At 34.2% G+C, this 17252-nt stretch overlaps 3 protein-coding genes across 3 annotated transcripts; all 3 read right to left on the reverse strand.

Annotated features, from left to right (window-relative positions):
• Positions 1-1464: 1464 nt before the first annotated feature.
• On the reverse strand, positions 1465-6345 carry LOC656698 (lysosomal alpha-mannosidase-like). Its single transcript, NM_001160255.1, has 13 exons — positions 6235-6345; positions 6021-6123; positions 5883-5964; positions 5619-5804; positions 5093-5566; positions 3713-3932; positions 3465-3667; positions 3220-3416; positions 2971-3170; positions 2582-2919; positions 2237-2528; positions 1931-2194; positions 1465-1874 (listed from the first exon to the last, which is right to left on the reverse strand). The coding sequence occupies exons 1-13, from the start codon at positions 6319-6321 to the stop codon at positions 1509-1511; spliced, it is 3012 nt and encodes a 1003-aa protein (NP_001153727.1). The 5' UTR covers positions 6322-6345; the 3' UTR covers positions 1465-1508.
• Positions 6346-7276: 931 nt separating this feature from the next.
• LOC656617 (lysosomal alpha-mannosidase) lies at positions 7277-11134 on the reverse strand. Its single transcript, XM_008198826.3, has 14 exons — positions 11010-11134; positions 10859-10961; positions 10729-10810; positions 10502-10687; positions 9833-10306; positions 9566-9785; positions 9312-9514; positions 9071-9267; positions 8823-9022; positions 8437-8774; positions 8097-8388; positions 7788-8048; positions 7593-7742; positions 7277-7546 (listed from the first exon to the last, which is right to left on the reverse strand). The coding sequence occupies exons 1-14, from the start codon at positions 11094-11096 to the stop codon at positions 7316-7318; spliced, it is 3024 nt and encodes a 1007-aa protein (XP_008197048.1). The 5' UTR covers positions 11097-11134; the 3' UTR covers positions 7277-7315.
• Positions 11135-12053: 919 nt separating this feature from the next.
• On the reverse strand, positions 12054-17038 carry LOC103314069 (lysosomal alpha-mannosidase). The gene is made up of 11 exons (XM_015982600.2): positions 16881-17038; positions 16714-16822; positions 16574-16655; positions 16016-16526; positions 14544-14677; positions 13667-14498; positions 13280-13614; positions 12834-13234; positions 12663-12787; positions 12468-12614; positions 12054-12420 (listed from the first exon to the last, which is right to left on the reverse strand). Exons 1-11 carry the CDS (start codon positions 16962-16964, stop codon positions 12112-12114), a joined length of 3069 nt encoding a protein of 1022 aa, XP_015838086.1. The 5' UTR covers positions 16965-17038; the 3' UTR covers positions 12054-12111.
• Between the last annotated feature and the right edge of the window lie 214 nt (positions 17039-17252).

The following is a 17252-nucleotide window of genomic DNA, read 5'->3' on the forward strand; positions in this document are numbered from 1 at the left end:
CACCGACGGCTGAAACGTCACCGTCACCCTCCCGGAAAGGGACCGGAGACAATGCCCAACACCGGAGCGAGGCCCGGACTCTGAAATATTGGAGTTAGCACCGTTTCAGAATCAATGAGTGCCTTTTCAGCATAGAGATGCTCATAAACGCGGCTCCGGGACGACTGAAAAAGCACTAGCGATGGATGAGCGATGGCGTCGGGACGCCCTTGATACCAGGAGGGATTTTTCAACGATAATGCGCCATAAAGGCAGAATCGCCGACATGAGATTACTCAAAACGGTTGCTTTAACACCAGGAAAAGCGCAATTATGTTTTAATGAAAGATTGGACAAGCTAATAATTTCCAGGTTTTCACAACATTGGACAGAATAGAACGCAATATCATACCTACTTTTATTATGAAAGTATGGATGGTTTTGTAATTGTTCCTTCTCCGGTATTTGGTTTATTAGCAGGGTTTTTTTCAAGGAACAGTCTGTCCGCCTTTAATTTGCAAAAAAAGTTTTACTGCAAGCTGAATAGATATTTTCTTTAGTTTTATGCTTATTTTTACTTAATAAGTTTATGGACTTATTAAAATACCTAAGATATCTATTGATTTGACTAGAATTATTTATTATATTTTCATTTTTATCGCTTTTGTTTATTGCTTATTTTAAATTTCTATTAAATTTTTTTCCGGCGCATCCACCAAATTTGTGTCGATGAACTTGGATTAAAAAGTGAGTCAAGTAATTTATTATAAATGCAGGGTGTTTTAGCGAGTTTAAGTGTTACAATATTAAAAAAATCTACACAAAAGTAATAGATATTTGTGTAGATATTAACTCTCTGCTTTACCTGAAATGATTTTAAATATACAGGATGTGCCAGATATGAGTTAAAGAAAATATAGTTATGTTTTTTAAATGAAACAACTTTATTCTCCTGTGTTTTTAGACGATTTTAAACTAGACTTTAGTCGAATTGGTTCAGTTTTCGAAATAATTTAACGTTATTGACAAAACATAATTTTTAAATTGTAAATTACACAACAAATAAGGTTTTTACCACTTTAAAGAGAAAAGTTTGAACTTTAAGCTGTACTAGTTAAGCGCATTACAATTTTAAAAACATAAAGGAATGAAGAAGTTGAAGTTTTTACAATTCATATTTATTTAATCAAATTTTAATCGATCAGTTTTGTCATTTTCAAAAATTTTCTTTTATATTTCTGGTAGTACTTTTCTTTGTGATTTCTTTGTTGGTTGTTCTATTTGCGTTTTAACGTATTTTAACAACTTTGAAGTTGTCGGGAATTTTTTTATATTTCTTGTTTGCTTTTTTAACTTTGCGGTTTTTAGAATCATGCGAGTAATTGTACGGTCTTGAAATCTTGGAACTTTTGTTTCTGTTGCTACTAAAGTTACAAACTGTTGGTCAATTTTTTCGTAGTATCTTTTTCTAATAAAATACACAAATATTTTTCAAAAGCTTTATTTTCTTATCTCTAAACAATCGTTTATTATTTAACCTTAATTATGAAGGTACGAATTTGCATAGGATCTAAGGTAATTTGCAAATCTGCAGTTACTGTAACTGGAGCTTCTTTATTAGACACAGAACTGCCATCCTTAAGCGCCCAGATGTACTTATCTTCAGCTGCATATTCATCATACCATTGATTAGCACCAAGTGTAGTTTCCCTAATTTCGGTTATTTCAAAAAGTGTAAATAGACCTTCCAAATTCACGGTTGCTGTAGTTGACAATGTTGCGTCTTCATTATTCTCCAGAATATGTTCCAGCCTTAAAATATAACTATCATCTTTCCACGGCTCAAGAGTCAAAATATGAACATTGTCTGGAAGAGTGGTTTTCAAACCTTCAAACTGAAATAATTAAAAATTTTACAAAAAAATTAACACAATGAATTCAAATAACTTACATTAAAGTTGAGAGCACTTTGAACTTTATCTAACGACAAAGCATCGGAAGAAGCATCACCAACAAGTACAAGCGGATTCAACAATTTCTTCAAAGCCAATTCTCGTTCTTGCGCTGCTGTTGATTTCCCTCCACTCACATTACTATCAGTTGAACCAACAACCAAGTAAAGCTGTCCACGTGCAACTACACCTTGCCCAAATTCTTCATCATCAAGTGGTTCGCCTACACCTTTGTTATCATCGGCCAAAAGTCGTCTGTGAAGCTAATTTCACGTTTAAAAGTGGTAGAAATTATTAAAATTTACCATAAGTTCAAGCGCTCCGTTTTGCAAACTTGCACCTCCTTGAGCTCGATCGTTCAAAACTGCAACTTGCAATTTTTTGGTTTCGTCCCGAATTACAATTTTTGAAGTCACAGGGTAGTAGTTACTGGCAATTGGTTCAAGGGTCGAGTCATATTCGTAATCATATCGTTTGTTGAGTTGTCTTTTGATTAATTCACGGCCGTTGGAGTCGGTAAAGAAGGATTCACCATTGTCGAAGTCTTTGACTGTAAATCGGCTGACAATTTCGCGCCCAATCCCATTGTCGTTGTCCCTGTTTACAAATAATTAACACTAGGACTAGTTTTTTGAAGACGGTTGCCTTACACTTCTATCTGACCAATGAGCCAATCAAACTCGATGTAATTGTCGTTTTCTCCTTTATAAACCCTGATAATTTGGGTAATCCAGTCGTTCACTTGTTGACGGACTTCATCGACCAGAGTTCCAGTCGTTGAAGTAACAGTCACTGAATCACTAACAACTGTAGCTTCATTTTCCTTGGGTCGGAAAATGTAAGCTCCAGACGCTTGTTTATCATCGCCATTATTGTCTCCATTAAAACCGTTATAATATAAGAATTGTTGAGTGATTTCCACAGTTTGTCCGTTCATGGTAACAGATTTCAAAAGACCGGTTTTTTCATCAATTTCAAACCCAGTTGTCTAAAATTTTAAACTCGATCATTTGCACTTTGTTGATGCAGGAATATTTACATCAGTGCCGAATTTAACTTTGGGTGATTGTTTCACTGGACGCGATTTTGCAGAAGTTTTTTCAACATAATACAGTCTGATCCCAAAACCGGGAACATCATTAGCGGCAAAGACCAGTTCTTTGGGACTTGGAGTTCCGAAATTTGTATCAATGTATTCAAAACTGGATATACTGTCAACGATATCAACAGTTACTTCACCTATTGATCAAATCAGTCAAAATAATTCAAAAGTGGTTTAGTTAATTACCATCAGGTCCTGTGATTTTGTAAGTACCATCTGGTACAGGCACACGTACGTAATGTGTAACAGGGCGTTCAAGAGGGTTGTAAATTGATACAATAAATCGCTCAGATTTGGTAATCTCACAAATACTAACATTTGACAACAAGCAAGTCTCCAAGTTGAGATTGATATCAGAAGACGCATCTTTTTTGAGAAGGTTTCTGAAATAGTTTTTGTTAGAAGAAGGTTTGGACAATTCTTTTACCTACGTGACTATAACGTTCAATGAGGGTTCAGCTTTCTTAATACCTTTGTTCAAAAGTCTGGCATAGTCATTAGCCACTGCTTCTTTGGCGGTGCCAGTGATGGCGTCATGGTGTTGCAAAATACCAACAGCTTGCTTCAAAAGTGTTAAATCGTCGTCGTAATCAGTTCCTTTGACTTTTGAGAAAGATGCCAATTGTTTCCCAGCCTAAGAATTACGGTCAAAGAAAAGTTATAATGTTTTTTAACAGACTTGTAAAATGTTGTTGGCTGTTCTTTCAAATCGTTTGGCATTGGGACGTGAAGTAAAGTATCCAGTCCAGTAACAGTGTGAAGCAGAGCCGTATGGGAAGAAATCGTCAGTTTTTAAAGTGAATTTGATATTTTTGCTAGTGGCCTCATCATTCACTGCTTTAATGTAGCAAGACGGGGTTGAGTAAATTATGTTAATTTTGTCATTGCCCTTAAAACCACTAAAATTTAAAAATCATGTTCACGTCTAACAAAATTTCTCTTCTTTAGGCATAAAAGGGTGTAGTTTGTGTTTTTTGAGAAGCTGAAGACGAAATTCATTTAATTAATTTTACTGAAGGGATCTTTGTAAACCCGTACTAAAAAAATGCCAAAAAATTACATAATAAGGAATCGATGAATTATGTATGTATAGGTAATTTTTTCTAAAATGTGCCCTCAAATTAGTCTTTTTTGGGCGACTTTCAGAACTTTAACTGCTATTTGTTCTTATTGAAAAATAGTACGTGGTATTACGGTATTATCTGAAATTTTGAATAAATCTATTAGGTCCTACACAATAAAATTATTTCCAAGAAAAACTTTCTTATTTTAAATGAAAAGCTATGTTTTTTCTGGCGTTTTCGGATTATTCGAGTTATTTAGAGGGAACCTTTATAGACTTTCCCTACAACTAAATTTAGCCGTTTCCGAAAAAACTAGAGTTTTTTTGTAATTTTTTGGATTTGCATCTTTAACTTCAAAATTCGGTAATTCTGCCATTGTTTAAATTTTTGAAATTGTGTGTAGGCATTTTAAAGCAAAATCTTAGGGCTTTTTTTGTTGTTTTCCAATGCTCTAATTTTTATTTAGTTTTTCCTATAATTTTATCTGTTTTGTAAAGTGTTTGTCTGAATTGTGTTGCTATATTTTAACTCTCCCTTAAATCTGCTTTTCTTACTTAACTTAAATTCAAGAAAATTTTAAATTTTTAAGACATTTTTTTAGTAACAATATGAAATTTTTTATCTATTGTTTTTTTTGAATGGAAACGAAAAAAAAATTGGAGTGATCAGTTTTCCAAACCTGAATTAAATGAATTTATTCATTAATTAACAGAAAATTGGGGCATTCTATTTGGAAAAAATGAGTTATGAACTTGAACTTCTCTTGAAGCTAACTGTAAGTTAAAGTTTATTAGGTTTTTTTCACTCTTGATAAACTAAGGAATTGCTCAAATACGCTTTCAAAATCTTAAAAAATGGCAGAGTTGCTAATTTTTGAAGTTACAATTTCAAAAATTTTGAAAAATCCTTAAATATTTTAAATAGAATGTGGGGTTTAGACGAGACATTTTGCATAAAGTACACCCTTTTTCGCCTAAATTTGAAAATGACCGTACGCTATAAGTTTATCCATGTTGATAAAGTTCTTCTCTGCTGACTGATACTGGAAGTCTCCTCCCATGGGGATCAGAAGATTGCTAGTTTGGTAGAATGCAGCCAATGACTCGACTTTCTTTTGGAATTCTTCAACACGTTGTGGAACATTATAGTCAGGACTTTTAGTATCGTCATTAATAACCTCATCTCCACACTCAATATCGAAGCAATAACCAGCGGGAGGATAATAAAATTCGGGAAAAACGTTAGTAAAAATATTGATATTCTCAGAGTTGGCACTGCCTCTCCAAATAACTTCCATATTTTTGTCGGCAATTCTTTGATCCCGATCAGTGTAATCAATTCTGGCAAAGAAAACACCATCATAGCCCAACTGTGCAAAAATTGAGGCTTGTTCCCGACTATGACCGAACGGATCAATTTGCCAGCCGATTCTCGGGATTCCACATTTTCCAATAGTGTCATTAATTATTCTAAAAACTTTCCGTTTACAAAAAAGGAAATAAAAAAATGATTGGTGTGAACTTAAGACCATAGGTGAACTGATCAATCGTCGAGTGATAATTAACAGCCGCTTCATCATTCATAGACCAGGCCGCATTGATAATTTCAATTTGTCCACTGTTGACCAAATCAATGAAATCTTGTCTGATGGTATCGGGCTGGTGTTGCCACCACTTCCAGAAAAACGCTGTTTCCACCTGAACAAATCTGATTTGTTTGTTATTAGTTGTATCAATGATAAGTGTTCGATTGTAATCAAATTAACGCAACCTTGACGACAGTTACCTCCTATCCGGATCCGCTTTGAGTGCTTCAACAGTTGATGAAATAATGTATTGTACTCCGGCCTTTTGTATCTCGCTGTGACCTAAAAACATGACGAATTGATTTTCACAAGTTGACAATATCCCATCGAAGACATACTTCCGTAGTAGTATTGATCAACAGTTTTCAACCATCCGACGTCATCGTGTGAATGAGGGATGAGATGAACATTAATTTTGTTGGGATCTACGCCATGGCAGGCCTGAAATGAATTGTTGGAAGTTTATAGCTAATAGTAGAATGCAGACGTGCACCGAATTTATTTTTTATTTTATTAATGTGAGTGATGGAACAGTGAATTGAATTCACTTACTTGGCAGCTTGACACCGCTTTGTGTTTGATTGGCGATGAATACACCTCAATGAAAAGCACCACCAACACCAGTAAATATCTCGGCATTTTTTATTTCATTGAAACACAACGGCAACTAGAAAATTCATATTGTTGATGATGCTTTTAAATATAACTGTTTCAAGTGTTCAAGATAAATTATTGTGATAAAGTTGAAAACCTATTGTGAATTGAACTAGCAACATGTCTATTTTTACCATAGGCAAATCTGTGATTTTAGAAATTAGTTATAAACAATTGTATATAAACAACGTGTGTTGTTTTTATTTTCTTGAAAAAAAATTGTAATTCTCTAGTCATTTTTAAACAACCACAAGTGACCAAGAAAATTTTCAAATATTTTCAGTTTTTATTACAACTGAAACTACTTTTTTTCGTATTTTGCTTATGAATATTTTAGTGGTAGGTTAACCAAAAATCACTTTTTTAAAAGTAACTTGGAACAGTTTTTTTTTGCAATGGGTACAGGTTGACATAAATAATACAATAAGTAAATTTTTACGAGGGTAAAGTTTGGTTTTATTTAACATTTAAAGAAAAAGAAGAAAAATGACAAAACTTTTATATAAATCTTTATTTTAGAAAATATTTCTACAAGTTTCTACCTGACCTGACCTGACCAACACCAAGTGATCAAGAAATCTTGCAAATATTTTATAGTTATTAATAATACGAGTGCGAAAACACAAGCTTAAAGTTCGAATTTTTTTTGTTGGAACATTTTAATTTATAACACGTTGCTATCGGAAACATGTTTTAAAATAGTATTTATAATCTAGGATTCAGATATTTTAAAAATAAGGTTGAAAATGTTGCCAACAAAAAAAATATTACAACTGAAACTACCTGAAAAAAAATTATTTTTTGTCGCAAGTTCTAGTGTTTACGAGCACCTTTTTTTACAAATATTCGGTAACAGGTTTTTTTCATGGGAATACGTTGTTTGCATAAAAGTTTGGTTTCATTTGTCATTTAAAAAAAAAAGAAAAAATAAAAAAAAACGTATTTTATAAAACTTTATTTTGGGAAATACTCATACAAGTTATATAGTTTTGGAAGCTTTAATGATGAAGGTACGAATCTGCATCGGATTTAGTGTAATTTCAAATTCTCCAGACTTTAGTGGAACGTAACTATTTTTTGTCATTACGTCTGCCTTTTTACTTTTAGTTTTCCAGACGTATTTTTCTCTTGCTTCAAAGTCTTCCATCCATTCGTTAGCACCTAACGTTGTTTCTTTAATTTCGGTAAGATTAAAGGTGGCAAACAAGTTCTGAAAAATTTGAGATAAATTACAATACTAATTAAAATTTATTTACCTCTAAATTTACGGTGACGCTTTGTGACAAATTCACATCTTCATTATTTTCCAAAATATGTTCCAATCTTAAAACAAAACTGTTGTCTTTCCAAGGCTCAAGTGTTAAAATGTGGACGTTCTCTGGGAGTGTTTTTTTCAATCCTTCGAACTATTCAAGTTTCGTAAATTAACTAAACAATAATTTAAATCTTACAATGAAATTTAAAACACCTTGCACTTTATCTAGCGATAAATCGTCCGATGTGGCATCACCAACTAACACCAAAGGACTCAATAATTTTTTCAATGCCAGTTCGCGTTCTTGCGCTACTGTCGACTTATTTTCCACATTTGAATCAGTCGAACCTATTATTAAATAAAGTTGACCTCGTGCAACAACCCCTTGCCCAAACTCTTCATCATCAAGCGGCTCCTCAACTCCTTTAGCGTCATCTTTTAACAATCGTCTGTGGAGCTGATCGCACTTTTACTAAACCTGGACTTTTTTTGTAATAATATTTACCATTAATTCGATAGTTCCATTTTTTAGACTTGAACCACCTTGTGCCCTATCGTTCAGAACTGCAACCTCTAATTTTTTTGCCTCGTCTCGAATTACAATTTTGGAGGTTACAGGGTAGTAGTTACTAGAAACAGGTTCAAGGGTTGGATCATATTCGTAATCGCTACGTTTGTTTAATTGTCGTTTAATCAATTCGCGCCCATTTGAGTCGGTGAAAAATGTTTCACTATTATCAAAATTTTTAATGGTGAATCTGCTTATGATTTCGCGTCCAATTCCGTTGTCCTTATCTCTGCAAATAATCATAAAAAATTAATAATAATCATTGTAGTGCTCTTACACTTCAATTGGGCCAATAAGCCAGTCAAATTCAATATAATTATTATTTGCTCCTTTATAAACCCTGATAATTTGCGTAACCCAATCATTGACTTGTTGACGCACTTCATCAACCAAAGAGCCACTAATTGAAGTAACAGTAACAGAATCACTAACAACTGTAGCTTCATTTTCTTTGGGGCGAAAAATGTAAGCTCCAGAAGCTCGGTTTTCATCGCCTTTGTTGTCACCATTAAAACCTTTGTAGTAGAAGAATTGTTGAGTTATTTCTAAAGTTAGTCCATTCATGGTAACCGTTTTCAAAAGTCCAGTTTTTTCATCAATTTCAAATCCGGTCGTCTGAAATTTTACAATAATTTTTGGTTTGTTTTTCGTCTGACAACTCACATCAGTGCCGAATTTAACTTGAGGTTTTTGTTTCATTAGACGCGACTTTGAAGCTGTTTTTTCAACATAATATAATTTTACGCCAAGACCTGGAACATCACTAGCTGGGAAAACTAGTTCTTTAGGGCTTGGCACTCCTGTGTTCTTGTCTATGTAACTGAAGCTCGAAATACTGTCAAGCAGTTCGGTAGCAACTTCACCTGTTACAAACTTAAGTCAGATGAACGAAACAAATTTGAAATAATTACCATCAGGCCCAGTTATTTTGAAACTACCATCTGGTACCGGTAAACGTACGTAATGTGTTAGTGGACGTTCAAGGGGATTGTAAACAGTTACTACAAAACGATCAGATTTGGTCACCTCACAAATACTAACATTGCTTAATATGCAATGTTCTAGATTTAGGTTGATGTCAGTGGAAGGTTCTTTTTTTAGCAAATTTCTAAAACACGAAATGTAAAAGTGTAGTGTAGTCTTGCAGCTTACGTTATAATAACTCCCAATGAAGATTCGGCATTTTGGATACCTTTAGCCAACAGTCTGACGTAATCATTAGCAACAGCTTCTTTCGCAGTGCCTGTAATGGCATCATGATGTTGAATAATGCCAAGTGCTTGCTTAAGAACAGTTAAGTCTTGTTCGTAGTCGTTTCCATTTACTTTCGAAAAGGCGGTCAGTTGTTTACTGGCCTGATAATTATAGCAATTTTACTAAAAAAGTGGCGTTGTTGTTATACTGACTTGTAGAACATTGTTGGCCACTCTTTCAAGTCGTTTAGAGTTTGGACGTGAGGTGAAATATCCAGTCCAGTAGGTGTGAGAGTCAGAACCGTACGGGAAAAAATCATCTGTTTTAAGTGTAAACTCTAAATTCTTAGCAGTAGCTTCGTCATTAACTGCTTTAATGTAACACGAAGGTGTGGAATACAATAGATTAACTTTATCGTTATTTTTGAAAGCTCTAGAAACCGGAAATCAATTAATATTTTCAACTTTGGCCACACATACGCAATAAGTTTGTCCATATTGATAAAGTTTTTCTCGGCCGATTGATATTGGAAGTCTCCCCCCATGGTAACAAGAAGATGGTTGGTCTGGTAGTACTGTGCTGTTGATTCCATTTTCTTTTGGAAATCGTCAATTTTTTTAGGGATGTTATAGTCAGGACTTTTGACATCATCATTCAAAACTTCATCGCCACATTCAATATCGAAACAATAACCAGAAGGGGCGTGATAATGATCGACAAAAATGCTCGTGAAAATGTTACTGTTGGCCAAATTTGCACTTGATTGCCAAACGACTTCGAGATTTTTGTCTGCTTTTCTTTTGTTGCGATCGTTGTAGTCAATGCGGGCAAAAAACACACCGTCAAAGCCCAACTGGGAAAATATAGAAGCTTGCTCTCGACTGTGGCCAAAAGGGTCAATTTGCCAACCGATTCTAGGCGTTCCACATTTGCCAACTGTGTCGTTAATTGTTCTAAAAGTTGGCATAACGAGGCATAAATGAAAGTACAGTCACGATAAAAAAGAATGACACTCCTAGAATTGTAAATTGGTACGTTTTGCTTGTTTATAAACTAGCTGAAGGGTTGAAATTTTGTTGAAATTTATGATTTCAGTTGCTATCGGGCCCGATTGACAGTGGTGTCATTCTTTTTGATTGTGACTGTACCTTAGACCATAAGTGAATTGATCGATTGTTGATTGATAATTTGTTGCCGCTTCATCATTCATTGACCAAGCAGCATTAATAATCTCAATTTGCCCATTATTAACCAAATCAATAAAATCCTGCTTGATAATATCAGACTGTTGTTGCCACCACTTCCAGAAAAATGCCGTCTCGACTTGAACAAATCTGAATCAAAAATAAACAAGTTCTAAATTTACAAAACCCACCTCCTAGCTGGATCATTTTTAAGTGCTTCCACTGTCGAGGAAATAATATAGCGGACCCCAGCTTTGTGAATGTCGGAGCGGCCTTTAAATTAATTGTTATTCTTATTACTGAAAAGTATGAACTTATTACTTCCGTAAAAATATTGATCGACTGTTTTTTTCCAACCGACATCATCATGTGAATGTGGGATTAAGTGTACGTTGATTTTATTCGGATCTGTTTCGTGACATAGCTAAATTTTGCAAATTTTTTTAGTGGTAATGTCTTGAGCTATTATTACCTGGCATGGGGGAGCTTCCTCACGCTTTATAGGGGAGGAAAATCCTCCCACGAAAAGAACAACCAACACTAGGAAATGTTTAAACATGTTTGAACCCAAATCTATGGAGGGATTTAAAATAGGTTGTTTCAAGTGGTGATAACGGCTCTAAATTTTGCGATATCCAAAATTCCAAAGTCTCAATTGTGATTAAATATTTTTGTGTTGAATTAAATTGTGTACTTCCCTAGGAACACGAAATCGAATTTTATTCGATAATACTGTGAAGCATCAATTCAGATATTTCAACAAGTAAATAAATAAACTTGTATCTGTTTACAAGTGTTTGTTTTTGACCCGTTGTCAAATATTTACCGCTGTCTCCCTAGTAACACAATCAGTATCGAGATTGATATCACTTTTAACTGATGGAAAATGTAAATTTTTATCCACTTAACGTCTATCAAGATTTACTGGAAGTTTAAAAAACTTCAAGGCTCGTCTAAAATTCACATTAATTTTTCTGCTTTGTTAGTCAAGTTTCCAACTCTCGATTAGACTTAAATTACTGGAAAAAGAGCGAGTCGATCGCATTATCAGGCCGTAGAAAATATTGATTCATAATTCAGACGTTTGAAGGAGCTAAAACCGCAGGTGCTCTACTTTTGAAGCAAAACAATCACGGAAATTCGTTTGCTTCAAGTTTGCCAACTTTTGTCGGCCCGGTGAAATATTGTAGTGTAGTCGAAAGGGAGTTATAAATAAATTTGTGTGGAGGGAAATGCGAGGAAATTAACAATTTATGGATCTATCTAGGAACTTATTTTATGCCATTTGCGTAAATGCCGCTTTTGTTCACGAATTGCTTTGTGCTTTCTTACGGTTCGATCGGTGGGAATTGGGAAGGTTGGAAGACGTTTAAATAATTCATAATTTCGGAAAGATCTTATTTAATTTATGATGTCAGAAAATTGGGAATTATGGAAAACCTGTTGATGCGTGATCTCTGAGACGTTGTTTTTTGAAGTTTTTGGTTTTTGGAAGGGTGACAAATCAGTAAACACATTGCCAAGTACATAGTGCATTTATTACAATCATTCTAAAGTTACAGGATTAAGCTTATTTACAAAAGCATATAAAGAGCCGACATTAAGATAACCAACACTGAGGTGGCCCTCAAAGCTTGACTATTATTGTTATCATCTTTACCATCAATAATTCCGTTATCTTCACCCCCGTCATTGTTCTTATCAGTCGTGAAAATAAAAGTTTTAATTTCCATTGGCTTCAGAGTCATTTTAAGATCAGCATTGTCGCTAAGTCTCAAAGCTCTTGTGAGACGTGTTATAAAATTACTTTTGGTTTCAATTTTTTTATTAGCGCCTAAAGTTACTGGTGTAAGCTCCGTAATTTTAAACAGTGTGAAAAGATCCTAAAACAAGTTACTTAAAAAATGGTTTTGTAATTTTTTTTGCTCACATTAAGATCAACTGTGACCTCTTTGGACATTTCAGTGTCCTCGTTTTTTTCAAAAATGTGTTCCAATCGCATGATGTAACTGTTTTTCCACGGCTCCAAAGTCAACAGTTGGACATTACCAGGAAGCGATGTTTTCAGTCCTTCAAACTGAAATAAATTTACACAAAACTATTAAAATAACTTAAGCACACTTACTTTAAAATTGAATTGTTCCTTCAATTTGTCAAGTGCTAGTTCATCAGTGGTCGCATCTCCCACTAAAATAAGAGGTGAGAGTAGTTTCTTGTGCGCCAAATCTCGTTCGAAAACAGCTCCTGAACCTAAAATAGTTTTTTCACAATTGGCTTCCAATAATTAATTATTTACCATCAGTTTTTCCCAGTGTTAGGTAATGTTGTCCACGAACGTAGAGTCCTTTCCCGAACTGTACCTCATCCAGTACTTCGTTAACACCAAATCCATCGTCACTTCTGTCTCTTCGGTGCACCATCAGTTCAATTTCCCCATCTTCCAGACTACCACCACCTTGGGCACGATCATTCAAAACAGCAACTTGCAATTTTTGTGTCTCGTCCTTGATCACAATTTTAGAAGTGATGGGGTAATAGTTGCTAGAAACTGGTTCTTCACTGGGGTCATAATCGTAATCGCTTCTCTTGTTCCTTTGTCTTTGGATTTGTTGTCGCCCGTTGGCATCGGTATAAAAAATGCCGTTGTTTTTTACAGTACTTGTAAATTTTGTGATCACTTCTTTTCCCTTGTCATCGCTGTGATGGAAACGTTAGCTAAAGCAAACAAACAAATTGACTCACCGTTGAAGGTTTCCCACCAGCCAATCAAATTCGATATAACTGTCGTCTTTTCCTTTATACACTCTTATAATTTGGGTGATTTCATCGTTGTACACTTGTCGAACCTCGTCAACAAGTCCACCTTTGGCAAACTCTTGTACTTTTAACTTTGGTGTTACTTGGACAGCATCACCGTCTGGTCGAAAAATGTATGCACCGGATGCCCTAGTGGAGGCGCTAGCAGAAGAACCAGCAGAACCATGATAAAAGTAAAAGTCCTGGGCTATGTCCAACACTTGCCCATTAATTGTAATCGTAGTTAATTTTCCTTTGTCATCGACTGTAAAACCATTGCTCTACAATTCACGTCATTGTTTTTTGTTGTATTTTAATGATAAAGTGGTGGACCTTGTCCCCAAATGAGCGATCAGTTGTGATTTCTTCAAATTTGTGGTACGACTTCGAAGTCCCATCAATTTTTTCAACATAGAACAGTTTTACACCCAATGGTGGCAAATCAACAGCTTGGAAAACCAACTCTTTTGTGGCATGATCGCCACCATTGATCAAACTAAAATCGTACATAGTGTCCAACAAATCGTATTTAATCTCCTCATCGTCTGGTCCTGTGATTTTGTAATTGTCTCCATTAACTGGAAGCCGTACGTAATGGGATACAGTTTTGGCAAGTGGATTTTGGACAGCGACCAAAAACCGATCCTTGTTCTGTGTGGTGTCGCAAATACTAATATTTGACAAGAGACAAGTCGTCAGTTTCAGGTCAACACTGACGTCCTCTTTCTTTTTTAAAAGATCACGAATTATATTACTGAGAGGTTTTTGCGCTTCTTTGATCGCCCCATCTAGCTGAAGGCTGTAGTCATCGGTAACTGCTTGTTTTTCAGTGCCTGTGATGGCATCATGATGTTGCATGACACCCATTGCCATTCTCAGTTTAAGGATGTTTTTATCATCGTCATTGCCATTAATTCGCGAAAAAGTTGTAAGTTGTTTGGCGCTTTGAAGTAAGTTGTTACCAATGCGTTCGAATCTTTTTGAAGCTGGACGTGAGGTAAAGTAACCCGTCCAGAAGGAGTGGGAATCGGAGGCGTAGGGGAAGAAATCGTCGGATTTTTCCTTCAGTGTTATTTTATTCTTGTCAACTTCGGCTTTAACAGCTTGGATGTAGCAAGAAGGTGTGGAGTACAAAACGTTGTATTTTTCATGATTTTTGAAACCTCTGAAATGTTTTGTAGAAATTAATTGACTGAACATTGTTACTCACTCGATCAGTTTATCTATGTTTGCAAAATTAATTTCAGCTTTTTGAAACGTAAAGTCCCCACCCATGGGTAACAGAATATTTTTAGTTTGGTAGTATTCTTTATACGTATCCATTCTCTCGGCAAATTCTTTGACCTACAAGATGGGAATTTAAAAACACATTGTATTATTACTAGAGACTGGATTTTCCTATAACTCGAAATAAATTTATTGTGTTAAAAATAGTTTTTTTTTAATTTTTACCAGATTTCTAAATTAAAATGACTTTTAAACATCCTACAGTTGTGTTTAGCTTTCCAAATTTAAACAAGATATTTTTTTTCAATCTTTTATTAGTACTTTGTTTAAAATCATTACATCAAAATTTTTAATTTTATTGGTTATTTTATTTCACATCTACAACTTTTTAGTTTCTCTTTCAGTCACTTGGATCTACAGAATTTTTATCTTACTGTTTTTTAGTTTTTTTTTTGTATTTCAGTTTTCAAGTTTTTTAGCTTTATAAGCTCTTGTGTATTGTTTTTTTTATTCAGAATTTAATATTTCAATTTATTAATGTTTTTTTTTTCTATTTCTATGGTTTTATTAGTTTTTCAGATTTTCAGTCGTTTAGTTTTCTAGAAGTTTAGACTCAATACTTTTTAGTTTTTTTGGGTTTTTAGTTTCTGAGCGTTAAGCTTTCTTAGTCAGTGATTGAAATTTTAATTTTTGAAAATATGAATACTTTTCGTTTATTTTTTAATTTTAAACGATTTTTGTATTTTATAAGATTTTTGTGTCAGTCTTAATTTTTAAATAAAGAAAATAATTTACGTAGAAGTATTTGTCAATTGTTAATTTTTTATTTTAATTATTGTAATACTTTTCTAGAATTCTTAGTTTTTGTGTATTAAATTTAACAAAAGGTGTGTTTTCTTCAAAATTAAAAAAAAACTAAAACGAATTGATTATTTTATACGCATCTAAGGCGAAATTTCGTTTTGTGAGAAAGACTTGTCCTAAAACCTGTTCACTGGTGTCTCATTTGTTCCAGGAATGAGTAATTGACCAATAAAAATATGAAAATCACCTCCTACTTGTTTAACTAATGATTGAAGCGTTTGTCATTGGTCATTAGATCTACAGAACTTTAATCTTACTGTTTTTTAATTTTTATTTGTATATTAGTTTTATTTTTTTAGATTTTCAGTCTCTTAGTGTATTGTTTTTTTTATTCAGAATGTCATGTTTCAATTTATTAGTGCTTTTCTTTTTCTGAAGAATCACAAGTTTTTGCAAATGCAAAGCATTATATTAGTAAAGCCACCTGGAAAAATGACGCACTTTGAAATCGTAGTAAATAGCATAACAAAATTAGAAACAGTAGACTTGTCACTTGTAAAAGTGTAAATTTTTGTAAAATACACTTCTTGAGTTGTGAAAAAATTAGTTAGTGCCAATTACATAATAATCCGGTCTCTAATTATCACCCACCTTTTCGTCAATGTTATCATCAGTAATGTTAGTTCCTCTGTAGCACGTGACATCAAAACAGAACCCACTTTCGCTCACGTAGAAATCGGGAAACATTGTAGTAAATAGTTTGGCATCGTCGAAATTATCGTTAGTGTTCCACATAAAATCTAAATTCTTTTCAGCGATTCTCTTGCCTTTATCTCTGTAATCTAGACGCCCAATGACCAACCCTTCAAAACCCAACTGTTTCATTATTGAAGCATGTTCACGGCTGTGACCAAAAGGGTCAATTTGCCACCCAATTTTAGGTTTCCCGCATTCGCCAACAGTATCGTCTAAAATCCTGAAACCCCAAGTGAACTGATCGATAATTGATTGGTAATGAGCTGCTGCTTCGTCGTTCATGGACCAAGCTCCATTGATCATTTCTAATTGTCCATTGTTGACTAACTTTCTGACTTTGTTTCGGGTTTGGTTGGTTTGGTCGTTCCACCATCTCCAGAAGAATGCAGTTTCGACTTGGATAAATCTATTTTTTTGGAAATTAGGGAATAGAAAAATTTGTCATGTTACTACCTTCGTTCAGAGTTGAGATCTAACGCCTCAATGGTTGAGTCAAGGATATACTGCACTCCGGCATTTTCGTAACTGTTAAATTCTTATAATAATGGGTGTAAGTTATACATTGGAAACTTGACTAAAGTGAGATTGCTTACGTCCAGTTCCCTGATAATATTCCTCGTACGTTTTTAGCCAACCGACATCATCATGAGAGTGTGGCACAAGATGGACATTTATTTTTTCGTTATCGATGGCTTTGCAAGGCTACAATAAAGATACCATTTGTCAGTCATTGTCAATCAAAATTTGTTATGATGTGTACCGATGTGCATGTGCTGTCCGTTTCTAGGACAGGACCAGAAACCACGAAATATAAATTTAACACTAAAAAAAATATTGCTAACATAATTCGGTATTTGTTCGTTAACAAAGCACCACGTAAACTCAGCAAATTTTTTATCACATTTATACAAAAACTGATCAAGTGATGATCAACAATTTCAGATGCATAATCTGATAAGATAAAATCAAGTGTTTGTTATTTTTATCATGAAATTAAAATCCCTTTTGGATATATAATATGAACAAATGTAATTGGTTAATGACAAGAAAAAATAAATTTCATACATTCTTCACTTTTTACCTTGCGGAGGCTTTTTTCAAAACGTTCACTTGACAAAGAATTAAAAATTTT

The sequence above is a fragment of the Tribolium castaneum genome, chromosome 1 (genome assembly GCF_031307605.1).
Source record: "Tribolium castaneum strain GA2 chromosome 1, icTriCast1.1, whole genome shotgun sequence".
In the NCBI taxonomy this organism is placed as follows: Eukaryota; Metazoa; Arthropoda; class Insecta; order Coleoptera; family Tenebrionidae; genus Tribolium; species Tribolium castaneum.

Bases quoted from the DNA above. Each gene is read 5' to 3' on its own strand.
- LOC656698 (NM_001160255.1), bottom strand. From the start codon at position 6,321: ATGCCGAGATATTTACTGGTGTTGGTGGTGCTTTTCATTGAGGTGTAT. The intron at 5,805-5,882 runs GTAACTGTCGTC...CAAACAAATCAG, and splicing joins AAAGCGGATCCGGATAGGAG to ATTTGTTCAGGTGGAAACAG. The intron at 5,567-5,618 runs GTTCACACCAAT...GAAAGTTTTTAG, and splicing joins CAGTTCACCTATGGTCTTAA to AATAATTAATGACACTATTG.
- LOC656617 (XM_008198826.3), bottom strand. From the start codon at position 11,096: ATGTTTAAACATTTCCTAGTGTTGGTTGTTCTTTTCGTGGGAGGATTT. The intron at 8,389-8,436 runs GTAAGAGCACTA...GATTATTTGCAG, and splicing joins CTTATTGGCCCAATTGAAGT to AGATAAGGACAACGGAATTG. The intron at 8,049-8,096 runs GTAAATATTATT...AAGTGCGATCAG, and splicing joins ATGGAACTATCGAATTAATG to CTCCACAGACGATTGTTAAA.
- LOC103314069 (XM_015982600.2), bottom strand. From the start codon at position 16,964: ATGTTAGCAATATTTTTTTTAGTGTTAAATTTATATTTCGTGGTTTCT. The intron at 16,527-16,573 runs GTAGTAACATGA...CCAAAAAAATAG, and splicing joins GATCTCAACTCTGAACGAAG to ATTTATCCAAGTCGAAACTG. The intron at 14,499-14,543 runs GTGAGTAACAAT...AAAACATTTCAG, and splicing joins AACATAGATAAACTGATCGA to AGGTTTCAAAAATCATGAAA.